General features: G+C 36.7%; 3 protein-coding genes across 3 annotated transcripts; all 3 read right to left on the bottom strand.

Annotated features, from left to right (window-relative positions):
- Positions 1 to 705: 705 nt before the first annotated feature.
- Positions 706 to 1,698, bottom strand: LOC105283249. Its single transcript, XM_011345858.1, has one exon. It carries the CDS (start codon positions 1,696 to 1,698, stop codon positions 706 to 708), a length of 993 nt encoding a protein of 330 aa, XP_011344160.1.
- A 2,299-nt stretch (positions 1,699 to 3,997) lies between these two features.
- On the bottom strand, positions 3,998 to 4,516 carry LOC113561749 (uncharacterized mitochondrial protein AtMg00240-like). Its single transcript, XM_026968898.1, has 2 exons — positions 4,511 to 4,516; positions 3,998 to 4,396 (listed from the first exon to the last, which is right to left on the bottom strand). Exons 1-2 carry the CDS (start codon positions 4,514 to 4,516, stop codon positions 3,998 to 4,000), a joined length of 405 nt encoding a protein of 134 aa, XP_026824699.1.
- Positions 4,517 to 17,481: 12,965 nt separating this feature from the next.
- On the bottom strand, positions 17,482 to 18,510 carry LOC109611240 (uncharacterized mitochondrial protein AtMg00810-like). Its single transcript, XM_020032941.1, has one exon. It carries the CDS (start codon positions 18,508 to 18,510, stop codon positions 17,482 to 17,484), a length of 1,029 nt encoding a protein of 342 aa, XP_019888500.1.
- Between the last annotated feature and the right edge of the window lie 659 nt (positions 18,511 to 19,169).

Below are 19,169 nucleotides of genomic sequence, written 5' to 3'. Positions count from 1 at the left end.
CAACAAGCTCCAAAAACCTTCAAACCAGACATGTATCTAGGACTAACTCGCAGACCTTAAGAATGCGCCGTACAAGTATGTATTTCATGAAAGCCGCTCATACACGCGAAAGTACAGTGTTCCTTACAATATAGAAACCGTGTCAATAGATGACCAACAGACAATCACTTAATGATAATTCATAGGAAGTATATATATAGTAATAATAATTACTGAAGGTATAACATAGCTTAAGTCTGTCTAAGGTGTGGCAACTGACATTTTGAATAAAAGTAAAATATGAGAAATAAGAATGAAAGAGAGTATTTCATTTCGACACAAGATTATTTTAATTTCTATGCAAGATTATATCATATTCATATTTATCAATAGAAGAATAACCATAAAATTTATGCATTCTCTTCAAAAATTATTTTTAGAAATATGTTGATAATAGAAATGTCAGTTATCACTTTTCTATCTTATATTTAGGAAATTATAATATAAATCAAGATAATTTCATGGCTTTTTTGTCTTTATGTAATTTTTAATGTGCCTACAGCCAATATCTGTTGCGGCTTTTTGGCACTCTGTACTTGTTTTCGCAAACCTTTCTCCACCTATTAACAGAAAAACATGGTGCAATTTGATTCGTCAAATAATCTTACCGATATCCCTCAAAAAAGACCATAAGGCATACAACGGGTAGATGTCCAACTTCTCCAACTACAACTGTATATCATAAGGATAACCAATGTCCATTGCTTCCAATGATCTGTAAAATTTAGTTCTCGAGGCGTCACGATAACAACAAACGAAAGCTACGTGTTCTATAGTCTGTCTCTCTGCTCCGCATTCGCATCTAGGACTTTCTATTATATTTTTATTTGCTAATGAATCATTCAAATTAAAATGTCCCGTTCGTAATCTGTTCACCATAGTTACAAAACCTCTTTCTTGTTTTATCGCTTGAAACCATGGTTTCTTTCTCTCTCTACTATAAAACCTACTGAAATAATTTTTTCCCTTGTATTTTCCCTCAATCTCCACCCTATCTGCCGTTCTCGTATACATTTCTTCTTTATACAACGCTGTCCAATCCTTATATGGCACCTTCACCCTCTCGTCTGTCTCTAAATTTGTTGCTTCTTTAGCTAACTTATCCGCCAATTCATTTCCCTGTATTCCTTTGTGCCCTGGAATCCATCCTACGACCATTTTAATTTCTCTGTTATCTAATCTGGTGCGAATTCGTTGATAATCGTATATTCTTTTTCTTATTCGTGTGATATAGCTATTTTTATGAACATTTATCCTATTTCTACATAAACTTTCGCACACACTTTTGGAATCAGTTAAGATTAATACGTCTTTATTATCTCCGTTTTCTTGTAAAAATCCTATAGCCTTTTCTACAGCTACTGCCTCCGCTGTAAAAATTGAGCAATTTCGGTTTATACTCATTTGATATCCTATATCCGAATCCTCCCTCGTTATTCCGACCCCCACGCTTTTCTTTTCCTTTTGCTTCGACCCGTCCGTATATATAACTATGTAATTATCCTCCAGTTCGAATTTGTCTTTGAATCGCCGTAACATTATCCCGTCGCTCCAATCATACTTGATTTTTTCTTCTCCAATTTCAGTATCTACTCTTATTAAATTTGTCAGCGCCCAATAATCACTATCAAATACTTCAAATTTTCCTTTCCACTCCATTTTCTTTTTATACAAACTAATACGTTTCTATGCTTACAGTATTACACTCCTACCTCCTTGAGGGTGTACTAACCGATACCTGCAGTTCAATATATCAAATCTATTCATTAGTCCGATAAAGTCTTTATCTCCGAACATCATAATTCTGGTCCAAAAATTTCTTGCTAGAAGACCTGCTCTTTCCTCCTCCATTCTCATAAACTTTGCCTCTGCTAACATAACATTACACGGAGTGCTATTCCTGTAACCTAATGCAATTCTGAGCCCCTTATATTGTACTCTTTCTATCTTTATTTTCTCCGCTTACAATCTAGGAAAATATACAAACAGTCCGTATTCCACAATCGATCTTATATACCCAGTCAGTCAAACCTGCGAAGAACAGACATTGGCAAAATCTGTTCGATAAAATATGTGAGCAGAGAGGCCACAGATTGGGTACAAAATCCACCCAGTAAGCACACTGTCAGCAGTATGCCGACAGATTGGCAGCAGATATGAAGCAGAATAATGCAACAGATCCGGTACCATCTGTGTCCGCATTAAGCTTGTGTTCTGCCAGCAGATCCTGCTTATAACATGATCTGACAGCAGATTGGCGGCAGAAACTGAACAGAGCTTGCCGACATAACCTGGCGGCAGATTGGCGGCAGAAATAGAGCAGGATCTGCGCAGTGTAGTTGGCAGCAGATTGGCAACAGAAACCGAACAGAGCCTGCCGACATAACCTGGCGCCAGGTTGGCGACAAAAACCGAACAGGATCTGCAGCTTTTAACACTATTCAAATTTACACGGCTAGGAATATGCGTTTTCGCTCCGCACCGCTAGGTGGTGAACATGTTGAGTTCTTACTCGACGTTAAGATTTAGCCTGACAGTTATATAATAAGTTAATATACGCGTCTTGACATAATAATATTAATTTTTCTAAGAATTTTTGCACTTGCGGCACAGAGGTTCTCATGGACAACGTCCATACACACCGCAAGCAATCTGAAGGCATTAAATTTGCCCATTTAATCAAATTAAGTATTGATTAAAAAAACAGATTACTTTACAATAGTGGACCAATATAAGAAATTAATTCATACCCCACATAAAAAATTAGATTTATATTGTTAACCAATATTGCTCCAATACATTTGTACTACTATGGCACTTTCTCGCAGAGCCTGCTCGATTTCTGCTCCCAATCTGCTGCCAACTACACTGCACAGATCCTGCTCTATTTCTGCCGCCAATCTGCCGCCAGGTTATATCGGCGGGCTCTGCTCGGTTTCTGTCGCCAATCTGCTGTCAGATCATGTTAGCAGGATCTGCTGGCAGAACACAATCTTAATGCGGACACAGATGGTACCGGATCTGTTACATTATTCTAATTGAATCTGCTGCCAATCTGTCGACATACTGCTGACAGTTTGCTTACTGGGTACGCTTTATACATTAAAACAGCCGTCGCGACATCCATTCCCCAAGAAACTTTACAAATAAATCTTAAGATATTGCATCCTCTGTCCGCTTTACCTTTAACCTCCTCCAGCTGGTCTTTGAAGGACAGTTTATTATCGAAAATTATTCCTAAAAATTTTGCCCTTCTTTGGTAATTAACTCGCTTGTCCTTAACTAATATAAAACTATTAAGTCTAACTAAACCTTTTCTATTAAAATCAATTATTTGAGTTTTCGTCGGTTCTAAATCTTGTTGGGCAGGTAATATTTACACAGCTTCGTAAAGTTAAATAAAGGTTTTATTATATTCGGAATACACTTTTACTTCTTTGTGAAATAACACGTATCGCCAGATTAGCTTTCTTGATCGATCAGTGAAAAAGCGCGCGCGGCTATATTCAGGTTTACCAACCTCTTATAACGAAACATAAATTCATTTTGCCAACGCAATAATACTTTTCTGACACAAGTTACTAGATTACAGCACTCTAACACCCTCACTTAATCTATAACTTGTACGCTCTTACATTTCTTTCTTTTCTTATTGCATACCAATGCCTTTAACACAAAATTGATGTTTACAATCTGTTAACGCCTTCGTTAACACATCTGCTATCATCTCTTCAGTACACAAGTACTGAACTCGCAAAAATTTTTCCTTAATCCATTCTTTAATTTGATAATACTTAACATCTATGTGTTTACTCCTTTTGTGTAATGTGTGGCCATCGCATAATTTTCCTGCTGCTTGATTATCATTATAAATTGTAACAGTTTCAATTTCTTTTGATAACTCAGACATAAGTCCTTTCAAAAATACATATTCTTTTCCACATTCACTTATGGCCACCTACTCTGCAAAAGTAGTACTATCTGCAACAGTCAGGGATCTTTGCTTTTTAGCTGCCCAACTTATCGCACCATTTGCGAGTTTGAACACATATCCTGTGAAGGATCTTCTGTCAACAATACAGCTACCATAATCTGCATCAGCATACGCTTTTAATTCGTATTGTCCTTTAAAAAAACTTAAACCCATATTCGTTGTACCTTTTAGGTACCTCACTACCCTTTCAGCCGCCTTAAAATGTTCCTTACTGTTGCAGCTATTAAACTGACTTAAATAACTTACAGCGAAACATATGTCGGGTCTCGTTGCCACTGCTAAATACATTAGAGCGCCTATGAGTTTTTGATACAATGGGTTTTGATTCGCATTATCAGTCGACTTATCTAACCTTAAGCCTAGCTGCAAAGGTGTTCATACAGGCTTGCAGTTTTCCATCCCGAAATTTCTGATAATGTCTATAACATAGTTCTCCTGATCTAACTTGACAGTATGCAATTTTCTATCTTTAGTTACTCTCATGCCTAAGCATTCACTTACAGAGCCTAAATCTCTTATTTTAAAACATTCAACTAACCTTTTTTTAAGTTGCTTGTTTCTCTTTTAGAATTAGAAAAAACATAAAAATCATCCACATGTAAACCAATTACAATGTAGTTATCTTGTTTTCTCTTTATGTATACGCACGGATCATATTTAGATCTATCAAATTTCTGCTCAACTAAAAACTTGTGAATCTTGTCATTCCAAGATTTAGCCGCCTGCTTAAGACCATATAACGATTTTTTTAGTCTGCATACTTTATTTTCTTCGCTGGTTTTAACAAAACCCTCGGGTTGCTCCATAAATATCGTTTCCTCGAGATCTCCATTTAAAAACGCAGTTGTTACATCTATATAATCCACTTCTAAATTTAATTCAGCAGTTAAAGCAAAAAGCGTTCTAAGTGATGAGAGTCTCACTACAGGTGCGAAGGTTTGATCGTAGTCCCTACCAGGCACTTGCGTAAAACCCTTTGCGACAAGTCGTGCCTTATATCTTTTTAAACCATTAATCCCCTTTTTAAGTTTATACATCCATTTACATTGAACGACATTTTCGTCTGGAGGCCTATCAACTAATTCCCACGTTTCGTTTTCAACAAGCGATTTGAATTCCTCCTTCATAGCGTTCTGCCATAATTTTCTATCCGACCTTTCGCACGCTTCGAAATAAGTCTTTGGATCTTGAGGTCCAACAGCGAGGAAAGAATATTCAAAATCATTATTTCTATTAGGCTTTCTGATTCGTTTAGGATATCGCCCCCAATTTGATCAGCCTGATTATCATTAATATTTTGAAAATCCTCACATTCTAAATTATCATTATCACTCAAACTTTGGTAATCATCATCATTTGAGATGGATTGATTTGTCTGATTTTCCATTTCCAATGTGTGACATGAAGCCGCATCTGAACTTCTTTCCTCTCTGTCTTCAAACTCAACCACATCTATTACTACTTTATCGCCTTCATCTACAATGACATGATCACCATTAGTGTCACTTACATCATCTCGTTCGCAAGTATCATCATTATTCTTAAAAATTGACGAATTAAGTACATCGGTTTCAAAAAAGACTACACTCCTAGCAATACCAACTTGCTTTGGATTACTCTTATCAACTAAGCGGTATCCCTTAGTTTCCTCACTATAACCTATGAAAATCATTTCTTTTGATTTTTTATCTAGTTTTAGTCTTTTCTCTTTTGAAATATGTACTTGAGCACGACATCCGAACACTTTAAGATCTGAAATATCAATCTTTGATCCAGACCATATCTCTTCCGGTACAGCATCTTTAACCGCTTCTGTAAGAGATCGATTCTTTAAATAAATCGCTGTGTTCATGGCTTCAGCCCAAAATCTTTTATCCAAATCTGATTCAAACAGCATACATCGAACCTTTTCAGTCAATGTCCTATTTGTCCTCTCAGCAATACCGTTTTGCTGAGAACTGTATGCCACTGTGGTCTGATGCACAATCCCGGATTGTTTCAGAAACAATTCAAATTCCTTACTTGTAAATTCACCACCTTTATCTGTCCTTAAACACTTAATCGATTTATTTAATTGTTTTTTCAACAAGTGCTTTAAAAAGACGAAATTTTGAAAGCGTTTCTGATTTATGCTCAAGCATGTACCCAAAAACTTTTCGGCTGTAATCATCGACAAAAATCAAACAATATCTAGCTCCACCCCATGACTTCACTTCCATAGGTCCTTGGATGTCGCTATGAACGAGATCTAAAACAGCCTTAGTCCTACTACCTTTCTTAGGAAAAGATTTGACGCATTGCTTTCCTTCGAGACAAGTTACACAAACTTTATTGTCCTCATCCTGGAAATCGATACCTGTAACAATATCTTTTAATATTCTCATTCCTTTTCTATTCAAATGGCCCAATCTTTTGTGCCATAATTCCTGACTGGACATTCGAACAGCGGACACTGCCCTCACTGATTCCTGTAACGAAGTATCTACTACGTATAAACCATCTCTTTTCGGACAAATAAATTCAATATTACTAGAAATTGTACAACTTGATCCATCAAAAACTTTACAGGATTCTTTATCGAAAACGACACTGTAACCTTTTTCTGTCATTTTGTTCACTGAGAGCAGGTTCGCTGACAAACTCGGAACATATAATACATCCGTGGCAATCTTTACATTTTGACTATCTAGCCTAAGGTTAACTTTACCGACACCTTCAGACTTAATTTCTGAATCATCGGCAACCGTAATCGATACACAAGCTCGTGAATCCAAGTCGTACATTGCACATTTGTCCTTTGCCATATGGGATATCGCCCCTGAATCGATGATTCACGTTGAAGGAGTTGTGTGGTCACAAGTGCACGAGCCAGCAACGTAGAGTTCTTCTTACTCACTGCTTGATCAGCTGACACATGTTGGTTCTTCGCTTTCTCCTTCTTGGCAGGATCCTTTTTGAGTTGTGGACAATCTGGTTTTTTATGACCCGGATCGCCACACTCGTAACATTTGATGTCCTTCTTCTGCTTGCGCTGAGTCTTTTTAACTGATTTAGACACTAGCGCTGTTCCAGGCGTCGATTCATCTTTAACGCGCCTTTCACTCTCACCGAGTAAAGCAGCCTTGACATTCTCAGATCTAGCCTCCTCCTGCAGTTGTTGGTTCATAACGGCCACAAAGTTTTCATAATCTTGAGAAACACCATTTCTCATAACGAAAGAGATCCATTTATCTTCAATATTCTCGCCCATATCAGCCAGCCTCTGTACTACAGACAATATGTCTTCGATATACGCTTCCATGGAACTATAAGATTCTTGTCGAATATTGAAAAACGTGCGTGTTAACTCAAACTTGGTGGCCATGCTGCACCCATCGTATGCCTTTTTGAGGTTAGCCCATGCATCTTTTGAACTTTTCACATTGTGTACGTGCATGTAGCAGTTCGCCTTGACGGATAAGCAAATTTTTGCTAGCGCGTTCTGATCTCTGAGTCTATCGGTTGCACTATTGACGGACACTGTTCCATCGACGTAACCAAACAGGCCCTCGAGCATCAAAGCCATCCTCATCGCAAATTTCTAGCTCCCGTAATTGGACTGGCCCTCCAGTTTTTCTATGTTAGGCACTGATGTTGAAACAGTGGTCCCGGTAGAAAAACTCTCAGTGGAGGTTCTTGCTGCGGTTGGATTTACAGTAGCTTGATCCATTGTCTCCGGCATGATCGTGTACACTTAACCTTTCAACTTCTCTTTATATGTATCAGCGTTGAATGTTAGTCTCAAACGCTCTATTATTCTTCCGCTGGGCCCATAACCTGTTGGGCAGGTAATATTTACACAGCTTCGTAAAGTTAAATAAAGGTTTTATTATATTCGGAATACACTTTTACTTCTTTGTGAAATAACACGTATCGCTAGATTAGCTTTCTTGGTCGATCAGTGAAAAAGCGCGCGCGGCTATATTCAGGTTTACCAACCTCTTATAACGAAACATAAATTCATTTTGCCAACGCAATAATACTTTTCTAACACAAGTTACTAGATTACAGCACTCTAACAAATCTAAACCCAACTCTATTAATCTTTTATTTAATTCCTTTATCCCCGTTTCGAGATCGACCTCCATTTCTGCAATGTACTTTCCTGAGATATATAACACTATGTCGTCCGCATATTGTAATATTTTAACAACGTAATTTAAATTCCTAGATATGTTCTTAGTATAAATCGCGTACAAAATCGAGCTCAGCACCCCGCCTTGCGGTAACCCTTTATTAACTAACCTCCTCTCTGTTCTGTTCGTGTCTATAACAAAAATTGCATTTCTGTCTCTCGTCCATTCTTCTATGTAATTTATAATTTTCACAGGGCACCCTGCTTCTCTTAGTATTTCAACTAATAAACCTCTATTTACATTATCGTATGCCGCCGAAACGTCTAAAAAGGCCGCAATTGTACATTTTTCTTCCAAAAAACCCATTTCTATATCCGCAGCTAACTTTGTAATGTTGTTTAAACAAGACCACCCTTTGCGAAATCCATTTTGATTTTTGTCTAAAACATTATTCTCTGCCCACCACATCAATCTTTCATTAACCAATCTTTCTAGAACTTTTCCCATACATGACGACAGGGTAATTGGTCTTACCTTCTCCTTATTGCTTTTATCAATGAAAATGACTTGATTCTCTTTCCAATCAGAAAACATCTTTGACTCAGTAAAACAGTACTTAAACATTGCTAGTAATTCATTCTTGAACTTCTTACTCATACCCTTTATCATTCGATATTCGATATGATCTAAACCAGGTGCTGATTTTTCGCGAGCCATCCCTAATGCTCTTTCCAACTCATTCATTGTAAATGGCCTATCCATCTCTCCCTCTTCCACTTCTGCGCATTTGAACTTCGTAAATTCAACCCACGGAGGTGCTATTCTGTCGATTTCTTTCACGATCTCATCCTCTCTGTTTTTGTTTTGCCATTTTTTCCAGTCAATTACCTTAACACTATTTTGGAGAACTTTCATTTTATTCCAGACGTACTTAAAATTTATATTTTTATTTAAACCTCTAACGAATGCTTTAAAACTTTCCTTTTTTTTTAAATTTGATCATTTTTCTAGCTACCGCCCTGCACCGTTTATATTTGATGTAACTGTTCACATCTAAACTTCTTCTATACACTTTAAGAGCTTCTTTTCTTTTCTTAATCACTTCTTGACAATCTCGATCCCACCAGTCCACCGGGTTCTTTTTCCTAAATATACGCTTGACATTTCCTTTATATGTTGTATTTTGACGCTTTACACTCCCGTAAGTAGCCACCTGTATTGCTTCTTTCATCAATTCTACTATCTTATTATATTTTTCTTCTATACTACCTTCTAAATAATCACTTGAATCTAATAAACTTTCTCCTCTTAAAATTAAACTATCATAGAAATCCCAATCTGTTTTTTTAGATGATAATCTATTAGGTTTCTTTCTATAAATTGTGTTGTCTATTAAAAAGTCAAAAACTATCGGAAAATTATCTGATCCCCACATATCATTTTCTTGCTGATAACTAACTTTGTGTATTAAATTTCTAGAACAAATCAAGTCTAACAAGGGGACCTTACGGCTACCGGGTCTCCGATTTTCTTCATACTTGCAGGATTTGAAGTTCAGTACCCGAACATCAATTTCCTAAAGCAGTACGATGCGCTTCTCAAAAACACTCGAGAAAATCGACTTTGAAGATTTCCAAGAGCTATAAGTATAGAAAATTTGAAACAGTTGTCAGAGCCGCTCGTAGCCGAGCGCATAGCACTCTAGTCTCGTAAGCGCGAGGTCGCCGGTTCGATTCTCATTGGCTGTAACTTTTTTTTATTAATTTTACTTGAATCCTATATCTAACATTAACATTTATCAAATTGAAATGCTAATTAATAAATATGTAATCGTAATTTTGGCAATAAAAATTAACATCTTTTTATTTTTAATTACCACTCGCTTGAAAATACGAATATTTATAATAAATTAAAATGTGGTACAAAAATGGAAGACATTAGATAGGAAATAAAATACTTTTTTATTTCTAGAGATTACGAGTAAATACAAAAATAATATTAAAAACACAAAAATGATATTAATAAAAATATTTTTTTAATTTTTATGAATTATTAATTATATATATTAATTGTATGAAATATATAAACAATAAAAATATAAGTATAAATATAAATATAATAAATATAAGTGATAAAATAACTGACAGTATTATTGATACATATTATTTTTGCATTTAACAATAAGACGTTTTCCATTTTTGTACCACATTTTAATTTATTATAAATATTCGTATTTTCAGGCGAGTGGTAATTAAAAATAAAAAGATGTTAATTTTTATTGCCAAAATTACGATTACATATTTATTAATTAGCATTTCAATTTGATAAATGTTAATGTTAGATATAGGATTCAAGTAAAATTAATAAAGAAAAGTTACAGCCAATGAGAATCGAACCGGCGACCTCGCGCTTACGAGACTAGAGTGCTATGCGCTCGGCTACGAGCGGCTCTGACAACTGTTTCAAATTTTCTATACTTACAGCGCTTGGAAATCTTCAAAGTCGATTTTCTCGAGTGTTTTTGAGAAGCGCATCGTACTGCTTTAGGAAATTGATGTTCGGGTACTGAACTTCAAATCCTGTAAGTATGAAGAAAATCGGAGACCCAGTAACCGTAAGGTCCCCTTGTAAGTTAGATGGACAGACACCCCCTTCTCCCAATCTAGATTTAGTATCTATATTTACTACAAATAAATCCATATCTTAAATTTCTTCTAATAACCTCATACCATTTCTGTCAGTATCTTCGCAATTCCACATAATATTGTGCGCGTTAAAGTCTCCCGCTACTATAACATTCTTAACATTTTTGTAATCATTTATAATATTCTTCCAACCATTTTGATCGACTACCTGACTTGGCTTTCTGTAAATACCTATTATTATTATTTCCTCATTTACTATATTCATTATTTTGACGCCAACACAGTCAAAATCATCATTAGGAATTTAAAATTTATCAATTACCTGTATTTTATAGCAATCGCGGACGAATATACCAACCCCACCATTTCCTCTATCCGTTCTTCTTAATTTACTTTTAAAAACGCCATTGAAACCGCGAATTCGAAAAGTGACATCCGGCCTCAATTTCGTTTCTGTAACAATAGCCACATCATAATCTTGTACCCTCTTCCAGGTTTCCTCTTTTTTGCTATTAAGTCTTCGAGCGTTCCATAACACAAGTTTTAATTCCATTGTTTACCTCTTTGCTGATTCGTCTCCTCATATCCTTCCCCACTTCTAACTCTTTCTCTCTCTACTTGTACTTGTAGCATTTCAAGCCTCCTCCTTTCCTTTCTTATTACTTGAACCATTTGTTCAAATTGTCGGATCATGTTTTCGAATCTGATCTCCTGCCTGTCAATTTCCCTACTCCACTCTGATCCAAGCATTTCTGTCGAAATACTATCCCTTCTCTCACCCGTAATTGCTAATCCCCCTTCTTTCTTTACAAATTTCATATTCTCTAGAATTTATCTCCCACCTACTTTTAACATAATCATTCCCACGCTTATCCTTCTCTGTCACTATCACATTTCCGTTTCTGTCCCTTACGTCTTCCCTTTGAAACTCCTCTACTTCACGAGATTGCCCGTTGTCATCATTTCTCATATGATTTACACGATTTGCTTTTCTTCCTATTACCCCTGCATAACCTTCCCTCTCATCTCTCTCTCCTCTGTCAGTAACCGGTATTCTTTCACCTATCGTCTCGTAACCTTTCCGCTGTAAATCCGGTCAAACTCCGTTACTTTGTAACGAATTTATTCTTCCTCTATCGCCTGTCCTTATTTTCGCTGCTTCTTGAAAAGAAATATTTTTTTCTGCCATTAATTTTTTGATTTCATAATTTACTTTATATATTTCACATATCTTACTCGTAGGTCTGTGGTCTTCGCCACAGTTAATGCAACTTATTGGTCTATCACATTTACCGTGAAAATCCTCACCACATGAGATACATTTTTTTGCTCTACAACTCGATTGCATTGTATATATGACATGTTTTTGAAGAATGCTTGATATTTTGTTTTCGTTTCACTTTCTCAGTGGCTTTCGTAGTGTACTGACGTGGTATCGTGGAGAGATCTGTGAGTCTTTGTGCGTTGTTCCAAGTCTTTTTCTAACAGTGAGTTGACTTTAGTTCATGGTTTTTGGCTTTTCGCATTCCTATAATTATTTATATTTTACCGTTTCGTGATTTGTTTATTTGTAGAAATCGACTTGTTTGTATTACACTTAAAGAGGGCTGGAAACCCGGCCGAAACGTTGTGTGCTTCACATTAAAATTTGCCAGTTTGGTCGAACAACTTATATTTTTATTCATTTACTTTCCTGGCGGCTTAAACTAGTTTGATATTAATATTACTTGCACGTTTCGCCCTTTCTTTTACCATGGAGACATTGAAGAAAAGTGTTTTCTAAAAAATTAATCCTCTTCAGAGCAATCATTTTAATAATGTGCAGATATTTTATTTTAATATCTATTGATAACCACACGATAACGATATGTGATGATTTTCCAATGGCAAAGAGGAGTGAGATTGTTAAAGATTTAACTTGAAATTCTTTTAAATACTAAGAATATTGATTAATATGATTAATAGTAATATTAATATTATTTAATCTAATTTATTGAAAATATTGCAAATGCAAATTTTTCGTTTCTCATTGCAAATCGTAGGAAACAAATTAATTTCCTTAAGTATTTTATTTACTTTCGATTACTTTTAATAATTTGCGAACTTCGAGAGAATGTACGACGAAATAAAATATTTGGTTGCCCTGAAAAGGGCAAATTATTTTCCCGTTTTCTTTCTTCACAGAAGATGTTGGAAGTGGCCACCGTCCATCCCGACGCAAGCTCTCGTGCGTCTCAGTAAATTTCGCTGAGTCTTCTCCATCAGATCACTGTCGATAGCCCAAATGGCATGATGCAGTTTCTCATTGAGATTTTCAATATCCTCAGGAGACTTTCTGTAAATAATTTCCTTGCAATATCCTCACAAGAAAAAATCCAATGGATTAAGGTCCGGGGATCTTGCGGGCCAAGGTATTGGACCATACCGGCCCATCCATCGTCCGGGAAATTGCTCGTTCAGATAATTTGTAACCACTGGTATTGTGTGGTCCAGCACCGTCTTGTTGGAATATAATTTGATTCCTTTGTGCTAATAGCACTTCTTCCAAAAAATCTGGAATATTTTCTTCCAAAAATTCCAAATACGATGCACTATTTATAATATCCGGCAGAATAACTGGACCTAGTATGTTCGTACCCATGATCCCTGCCCAGACGTTCATTTTCCAGCGAACTTGAAAATTTCTCAGTCGAGTAACTCGAGGATTCTCGTTGCTCCACATATGCATATTATGGAAGTTAAAACTTCCTTTTCGTGTGAACAGCGATTCATCGCTGAATATCACACGAGAAGGAAATTCTGGATCCTCTTCTACTCTCCTCAGAAAATTTTCACAAAATCTCTTCCTCCGAAGATAGTCTTCCTCTCGCAACTGCTGCACGGGGGTGTAATGTTAGGCGTGCAACTTTTCTTCCTTGAGGATTCTCTGTACTGTGGAGTACGACAAATCGTGCTCTCGAGCAATGGCCCGAATACTGATTTCAGGCTCTTGTTCGACAGTACGAAGGACTGTCTCCACATTCCGCAAATTTCTTCTTTCGCGATGTCTACCGCAATCTGTTTTTTTTTTTGGTAAGATGGATCCAGTTTCGTATAAGCGTTGAGCTGTGCAAGGATAACGGTGGCCGACGGGTGTCTTCCTCGATTCGGATACAATTCTGCGTATCTTCTTGCAGCAACGTAATGCTGCCCCTGGCACTCGTCAAGTGCCATCAGCATTCGTCCGCGGGGACGCGAAAGGGGCATCGACCCCCCGCGAAGATCGTATAAATAGGATGAAGCGATCGATAGTGCAATCAATAATCCCTCGATTATTAGAAGCATTAGGTGACATGGCAGCATACACGAACGAAGAGTACTACGACATACTGATGGAACTTGGCGAGTGCCAGGGGCAGCATTACGTTGCTGCAAGAAGATACGCAGAATTGTATCCGAATCGAGGAAGACACCCGTCGGCCACCGTTATCCTTGCACAGCTCAACGCTTATACGAAACTGGATCCATCTTACCAAAAAAAAAAACAGATTGCGGTAGACATCGCGAAAGAAGAAATTTGCGGAATGTGGAGACAGTCCTTCGTACTGTCGAACAAGAGCCTGAAATCAGTATTCGGGCCATTGCTCGAGAGCACGATTTGTCGTACTCCACAGTACAGAGAATCCTCAAGGAAGAAAAGTTGCACGCCTAACATTACACCCCCGTGCAGCAGTTGCGAGAGGAAGACTATCTTCGGAGGAAGAGATTTTGTGAAAATTTTCTGAGGAGAGTAGAAGAGGATCCAGAATTTCCTTCTCGTGTGATATTCAGCGATGAATCGCTGTTCACACGAAAAGGAAGTTTTAACTTCCATAATATGCATATGTGGAGCAACGAGAATCCTCGAGTTACTCGACTGAGAAATTTTCAAGTTCGCTGGAAAATGAACGTCTGGGCAGGGATCATGGGTACGAACATACTAGGTCCAGTTATTCTGCCGGATATTATAAATAGTGCATCGTATTTGGAATTTTTGGAAGAAAATATTCCAGATTTTTTGGAAGAAGTGCTATTAGCACAAAGGAATCAAATTATATTCCAACAAGACGGTGCTGGACCACACAATGCCAGTGGTTACAAATTATCTGAACGAGCAATTTCCCGGACGATGGATGGGCCGGTATGGTCCAATACCTTGGCCCGCAAGATCCCCGGACCTTAATCCATTGGATTTTTTCTTGTGAGGATATTGCAAGGAAATTATTTACAGAAAGTCTCCTGAGGATATTGAAAATCTCAATGAGAAACTGCATCATGCCATTTGGGCTATCGACAGTGATCTGATGGAGAAGACTCAGCGAAATTTACTGAGACGCACGAGAGCTTGCGTCGGGATGGACGGTGGCCACTTCCAACATCTTCTGTGAAGAAAGAAAACGGGAAAATAATTTGCCCTTTTCAGGGCAACCAAATATTTTATTTCGTCGTACATTCTCTCGAAGTTCGCAAATTATTAAAAGTAATCGAAAGTAAATAAAATACTTAAGGAAATTAATTTGTTTCCTACGATTTGCAATGAGAAACGAAAAATTTGCATTTGCAATATTTTCAATAAATTAGATTAAATAATATTAATATTACTATTAATCATATTAATCAATATTCTTAGTATTTAAAAGAATTTCAAGTTAAATCTTTAACAATCTCACTCCTCTTTGCCATTGGAAAATCATCACATATCGTTATCGTGTGGTTATCAATAGATATTAAAATAAAATATCTGCACATTATTAAAATGATTGCTCTGAAGAGGATTAATTTTTTAGAAAACACTTTTCTTCAATGTCTCCATGGTAAAAGAAAGGGCGAAACGTGCAAGTAATAGTAATATGTTTTGTAAAGAATCGATTTCGTGCGACATTATACGTTTTATTTGTTTTCGTGACTGTGTTGAATTCCCGCGTTTTGATTTCTGAGGCTTCAACCAATTACGCATTCAACAGTGTTACCACATAATAAACAATAAAATCAGTCGACTGCTCGCTATCGTCGCGTAAACATGTGTTGTGTGTTCGTCGCGAAAACACGTCCCATACAGCACCGATTAATACAGAAAGCTTTCAAGAAGGTTTTTATTGCAGAGAGGTTGTAGTAGGACGATCGAGTAACTCAGTACTGATATCAGGCCGTAGTAACTCTTTCCCATACAGCACAGAAGCTTGCACCAACATTGCAGCAACGTTGCAACGTTGCAAATTGCAATGCAACAGTACAAAAACATTGCAGAGATATATATCCGCAAAATACCAGCACACTTGTAGCAACATGACATTAATACTTCGGAAACATTGCACAATCAAAATTTGTAATTAATTAATATTAATAATTCATTTTATTAAAACATTGGAGTCTTCCTATCCTAATGAGATTCGTCCAAATCTATTCGACCAATGATGTGTGATGACCAGAATCTAAGCTCGGTAATATATATGTGCATGCGGTGTTTGTCTCTTTCGACTATCTAAAGAACATGGTGGTTTTACGACGCGAGCATTATTCTAAAAGAAAGTAGTTACGTAAAAGAAAAAGGTAAGTACTTTTTTATAATATTATGTCTAATTATAGCACTTGTGTGCTGTTACTCTTGTATCTATTAATTATAATAGAGAATCACTCTATTTGCCTATTTCACAGTTTATATCACTATAACCTCAAAATTATGGAAATTCATTAGAAAACTGCATATTAATAGTTGTAATATTTTTAATAACTTTTTCTGTTATAGAAGCTGTTCGTGAAATACACAATCATGCCACTGATGCAGAAATTGCTGAATGCATTTCCAAGTGGCTTGCTCAAGCTCCGGTTAGGATTAAGAGATCAAAATATGTCATTTTACATATAATTCTATACATACTTGCAGTATGTATATTTTTATGTAATTTTATGCTAATATATGAATTTTAATTCCTATTTTATTTTTACAGGCAACATACAAACAAAAACGAAGAAGATTCAATTATTTAATTAAAGGAAAAATATTTTAACATAATTAAAGGAAAAATAATATCTCAAAAAGAGGATTTTTAAGTTTTTTTTTATAAAGAACAGTTACTTTTTTATAACAAAAATAGAGAAAATGTTTATTTCATTTTTTATTACTATTGTTATATTACATATAATTGTCTATTTATGTTAATAAATAAAAATATTGAAGTTATATAAATAAAAATATTTAAAGTATGTAATAATGAATAATTATAATTATTGCAAATTCATTACATTACAATATTATTATGACGTTTCGTTGCAATGTTCCGAAAAGCGGACATTTTCACATTCCTGCAATCCCATAGCAATACTGCAGAAACATTTCGCAGTGAATTTGCAATGTTGCTACGTTGCGGTGGAAGATTCTTACAATATATATGCAATCTTTTCGTGCTGTATGGGTTATTTATTCGTAAGGCTTGTATGAAAAACACAATAAATATATCGTATACAAATTTATACGGCGAACAAAACAAATCACAATATGAACGTAAGAAAAGCGTATGATCGTTATAATAAAAGAACGAACAGTAAAAGAACCCAAAAACAAAGGTAGATGGGGAACATGCGTAAACAAACGCGAATCGCGTACAGTGACGCCTTGCGGCAATATCTATAACAAGCGAGGAAGTTTGATTTCTAACACCTTCCCTCAAAATTAAACGCGAGTAACATTAATGTCTTTAATCCCCATCCCATTGAAACAAAACGCATGTTTTTCGCTAGATAGGGCCTTTGTTAACACGTCGGCGATCATGTCTTCCGTGCACGTGTAGACGAGGTCCATGCGATGATCCACCAGGGCTTGTCTAATAAAATGACACTTGATATCAATATGTTTCGAGCGAGAATGAAAAACAGGATTAACTGCCAGCTTAGCTGCGGCTTGATTATCGTTGTGGAGCGTTATTTTCGACAGCGTTGGCGAGTCGATTTCCGATAGAAGTCTCGATAGATGAATGGCTTCTCTTGCGGCATCGCTGAGTGCAGCATACTCAGCCTCGGTTGACGACAGAGCTACGGTTTTTTGTTTCCGTGATTCCCACGATATGGCGGCGTTCGCTAGCAGAAAAACTGAACCAGTGTATGATCTGCGATCCAGACTGCAACTTCCCCAGTCTGCATCCGTGTATCCGATGAGATTTTTGCCAGATTTTGTATAATGTAATCCGTGATTGATCGTACCTTTAAGGTATCTGAGGACCCTCTTGGCACACGTCCAATGAATTTTCTTGAACGATGTGTTCCATTGACTCAACGAACTTACAGCGTGAGCGATGTCAGGTCGAGTTCCTTGTGCCAGGTACATTAATGAACCTATGAGTTCCCTGTATGAAACTTGTGCGTTGTCAGCATCGAGATCGTTATTATCGTGTAGCTTGATACCAGTTTCGAAAGGGGTACGCACTGGTTTGCAGTCAGACATTCCAAATTTCTTCAAAACGTCGCGAATGTATCCGCTCTGAGAGAGATGAATTCCCTTTCTGTCTCGATCTATCTCGATGCCGAGACAATATCTCGCGTTACCAAGATCCTTGATTGTGAACCTTTTCGCGAGCTCTTCTTTCAAGCGTTTAATATTAGTGTCATTGCGAGATGCGAAAATAATGTCGTCTACGTAAGCGAGAGCCAAAGTGGATTTACTCTCGTCACAATAGACGCATGAATCAGCGTTAATTGGCTTCATACCCAGACTCCTCAGCACAGTGTCGAGTCGCTTGTGTCATTGACGTCCGGCTTGTCGAAGACCGTATATAGCCCTCTCTAATTTGCAAACCTTGTCACCGCTATTTAGTTGCGATAACATTGTATCAGCCGTTTTCGTCAAGGTGGGGTCATCCTCTGTTGCGATGATTCTTTGGAGCATCTCTTTCAGCATCTCTGGTTTCTCCATATACACTGTTATATCCATGGCACTGTTTAGGTAGGCGGTTGTGATATCGATCTGGGAGATCTTCAGGTCTCGTTCAACGGCTACGGCCATGAATGTCCTTAATGAGCTGAGTCTTCCCATACAGCACAAAAGTTTGCAGCAACATTGCTGCAATATTGCAATATTGCACATTGCAGTGCAATGTTGCAGAAATATTGTATAGTCATGAATTTGCAATATAGTTTAAACACGTTACAGCAACATTGTAAAATATTGTGAAAATAACATGTCCTTGTATTGTGTGTTTGTGTGTCACTTACAATTAGAGTAAGTATTCAAAAATGTTTAATATTATAATAATTTTAATACACATAGGATTGAAAGCATTTTTATATTAATTATATATGTATATAAATTTGTCTATTACCTCCAAACCCTAAGATTAAAATAAAATAAACTTATGCGTTATTATA

Source organism: Ooceraea biroi, chromosome 1 (genome assembly GCF_003672135.1).
Source record: "Ooceraea biroi isolate clonal line C1 chromosome 1, Obir_v5.4, whole genome shotgun sequence".
In the NCBI taxonomy this organism is placed as follows: Eukaryota; Metazoa; Arthropoda; class Insecta; order Hymenoptera; family Formicidae; genus Ooceraea; species Ooceraea biroi.
Note: the sequence above shows the minus strand (reverse complement) of the source record. Positions and strands in the feature narration are given on the sequence as shown.

Excerpts from the sequence above, each read along its gene's own strand:
- LOC105283249 (XM_011345858.1), bottom strand. The coding sequence starts at position 1,698 with ATGGAGTGGAAAGGAAAATTTGAAGTATTTGATAGTGATTATTGGGCG.
- LOC109611240 (XM_020032941.1), bottom strand. The coding sequence starts at position 18,510 with ATGAAGCCAATTAACGCTGATTCATGCGTCTATTGTGACGAGAGTAAA.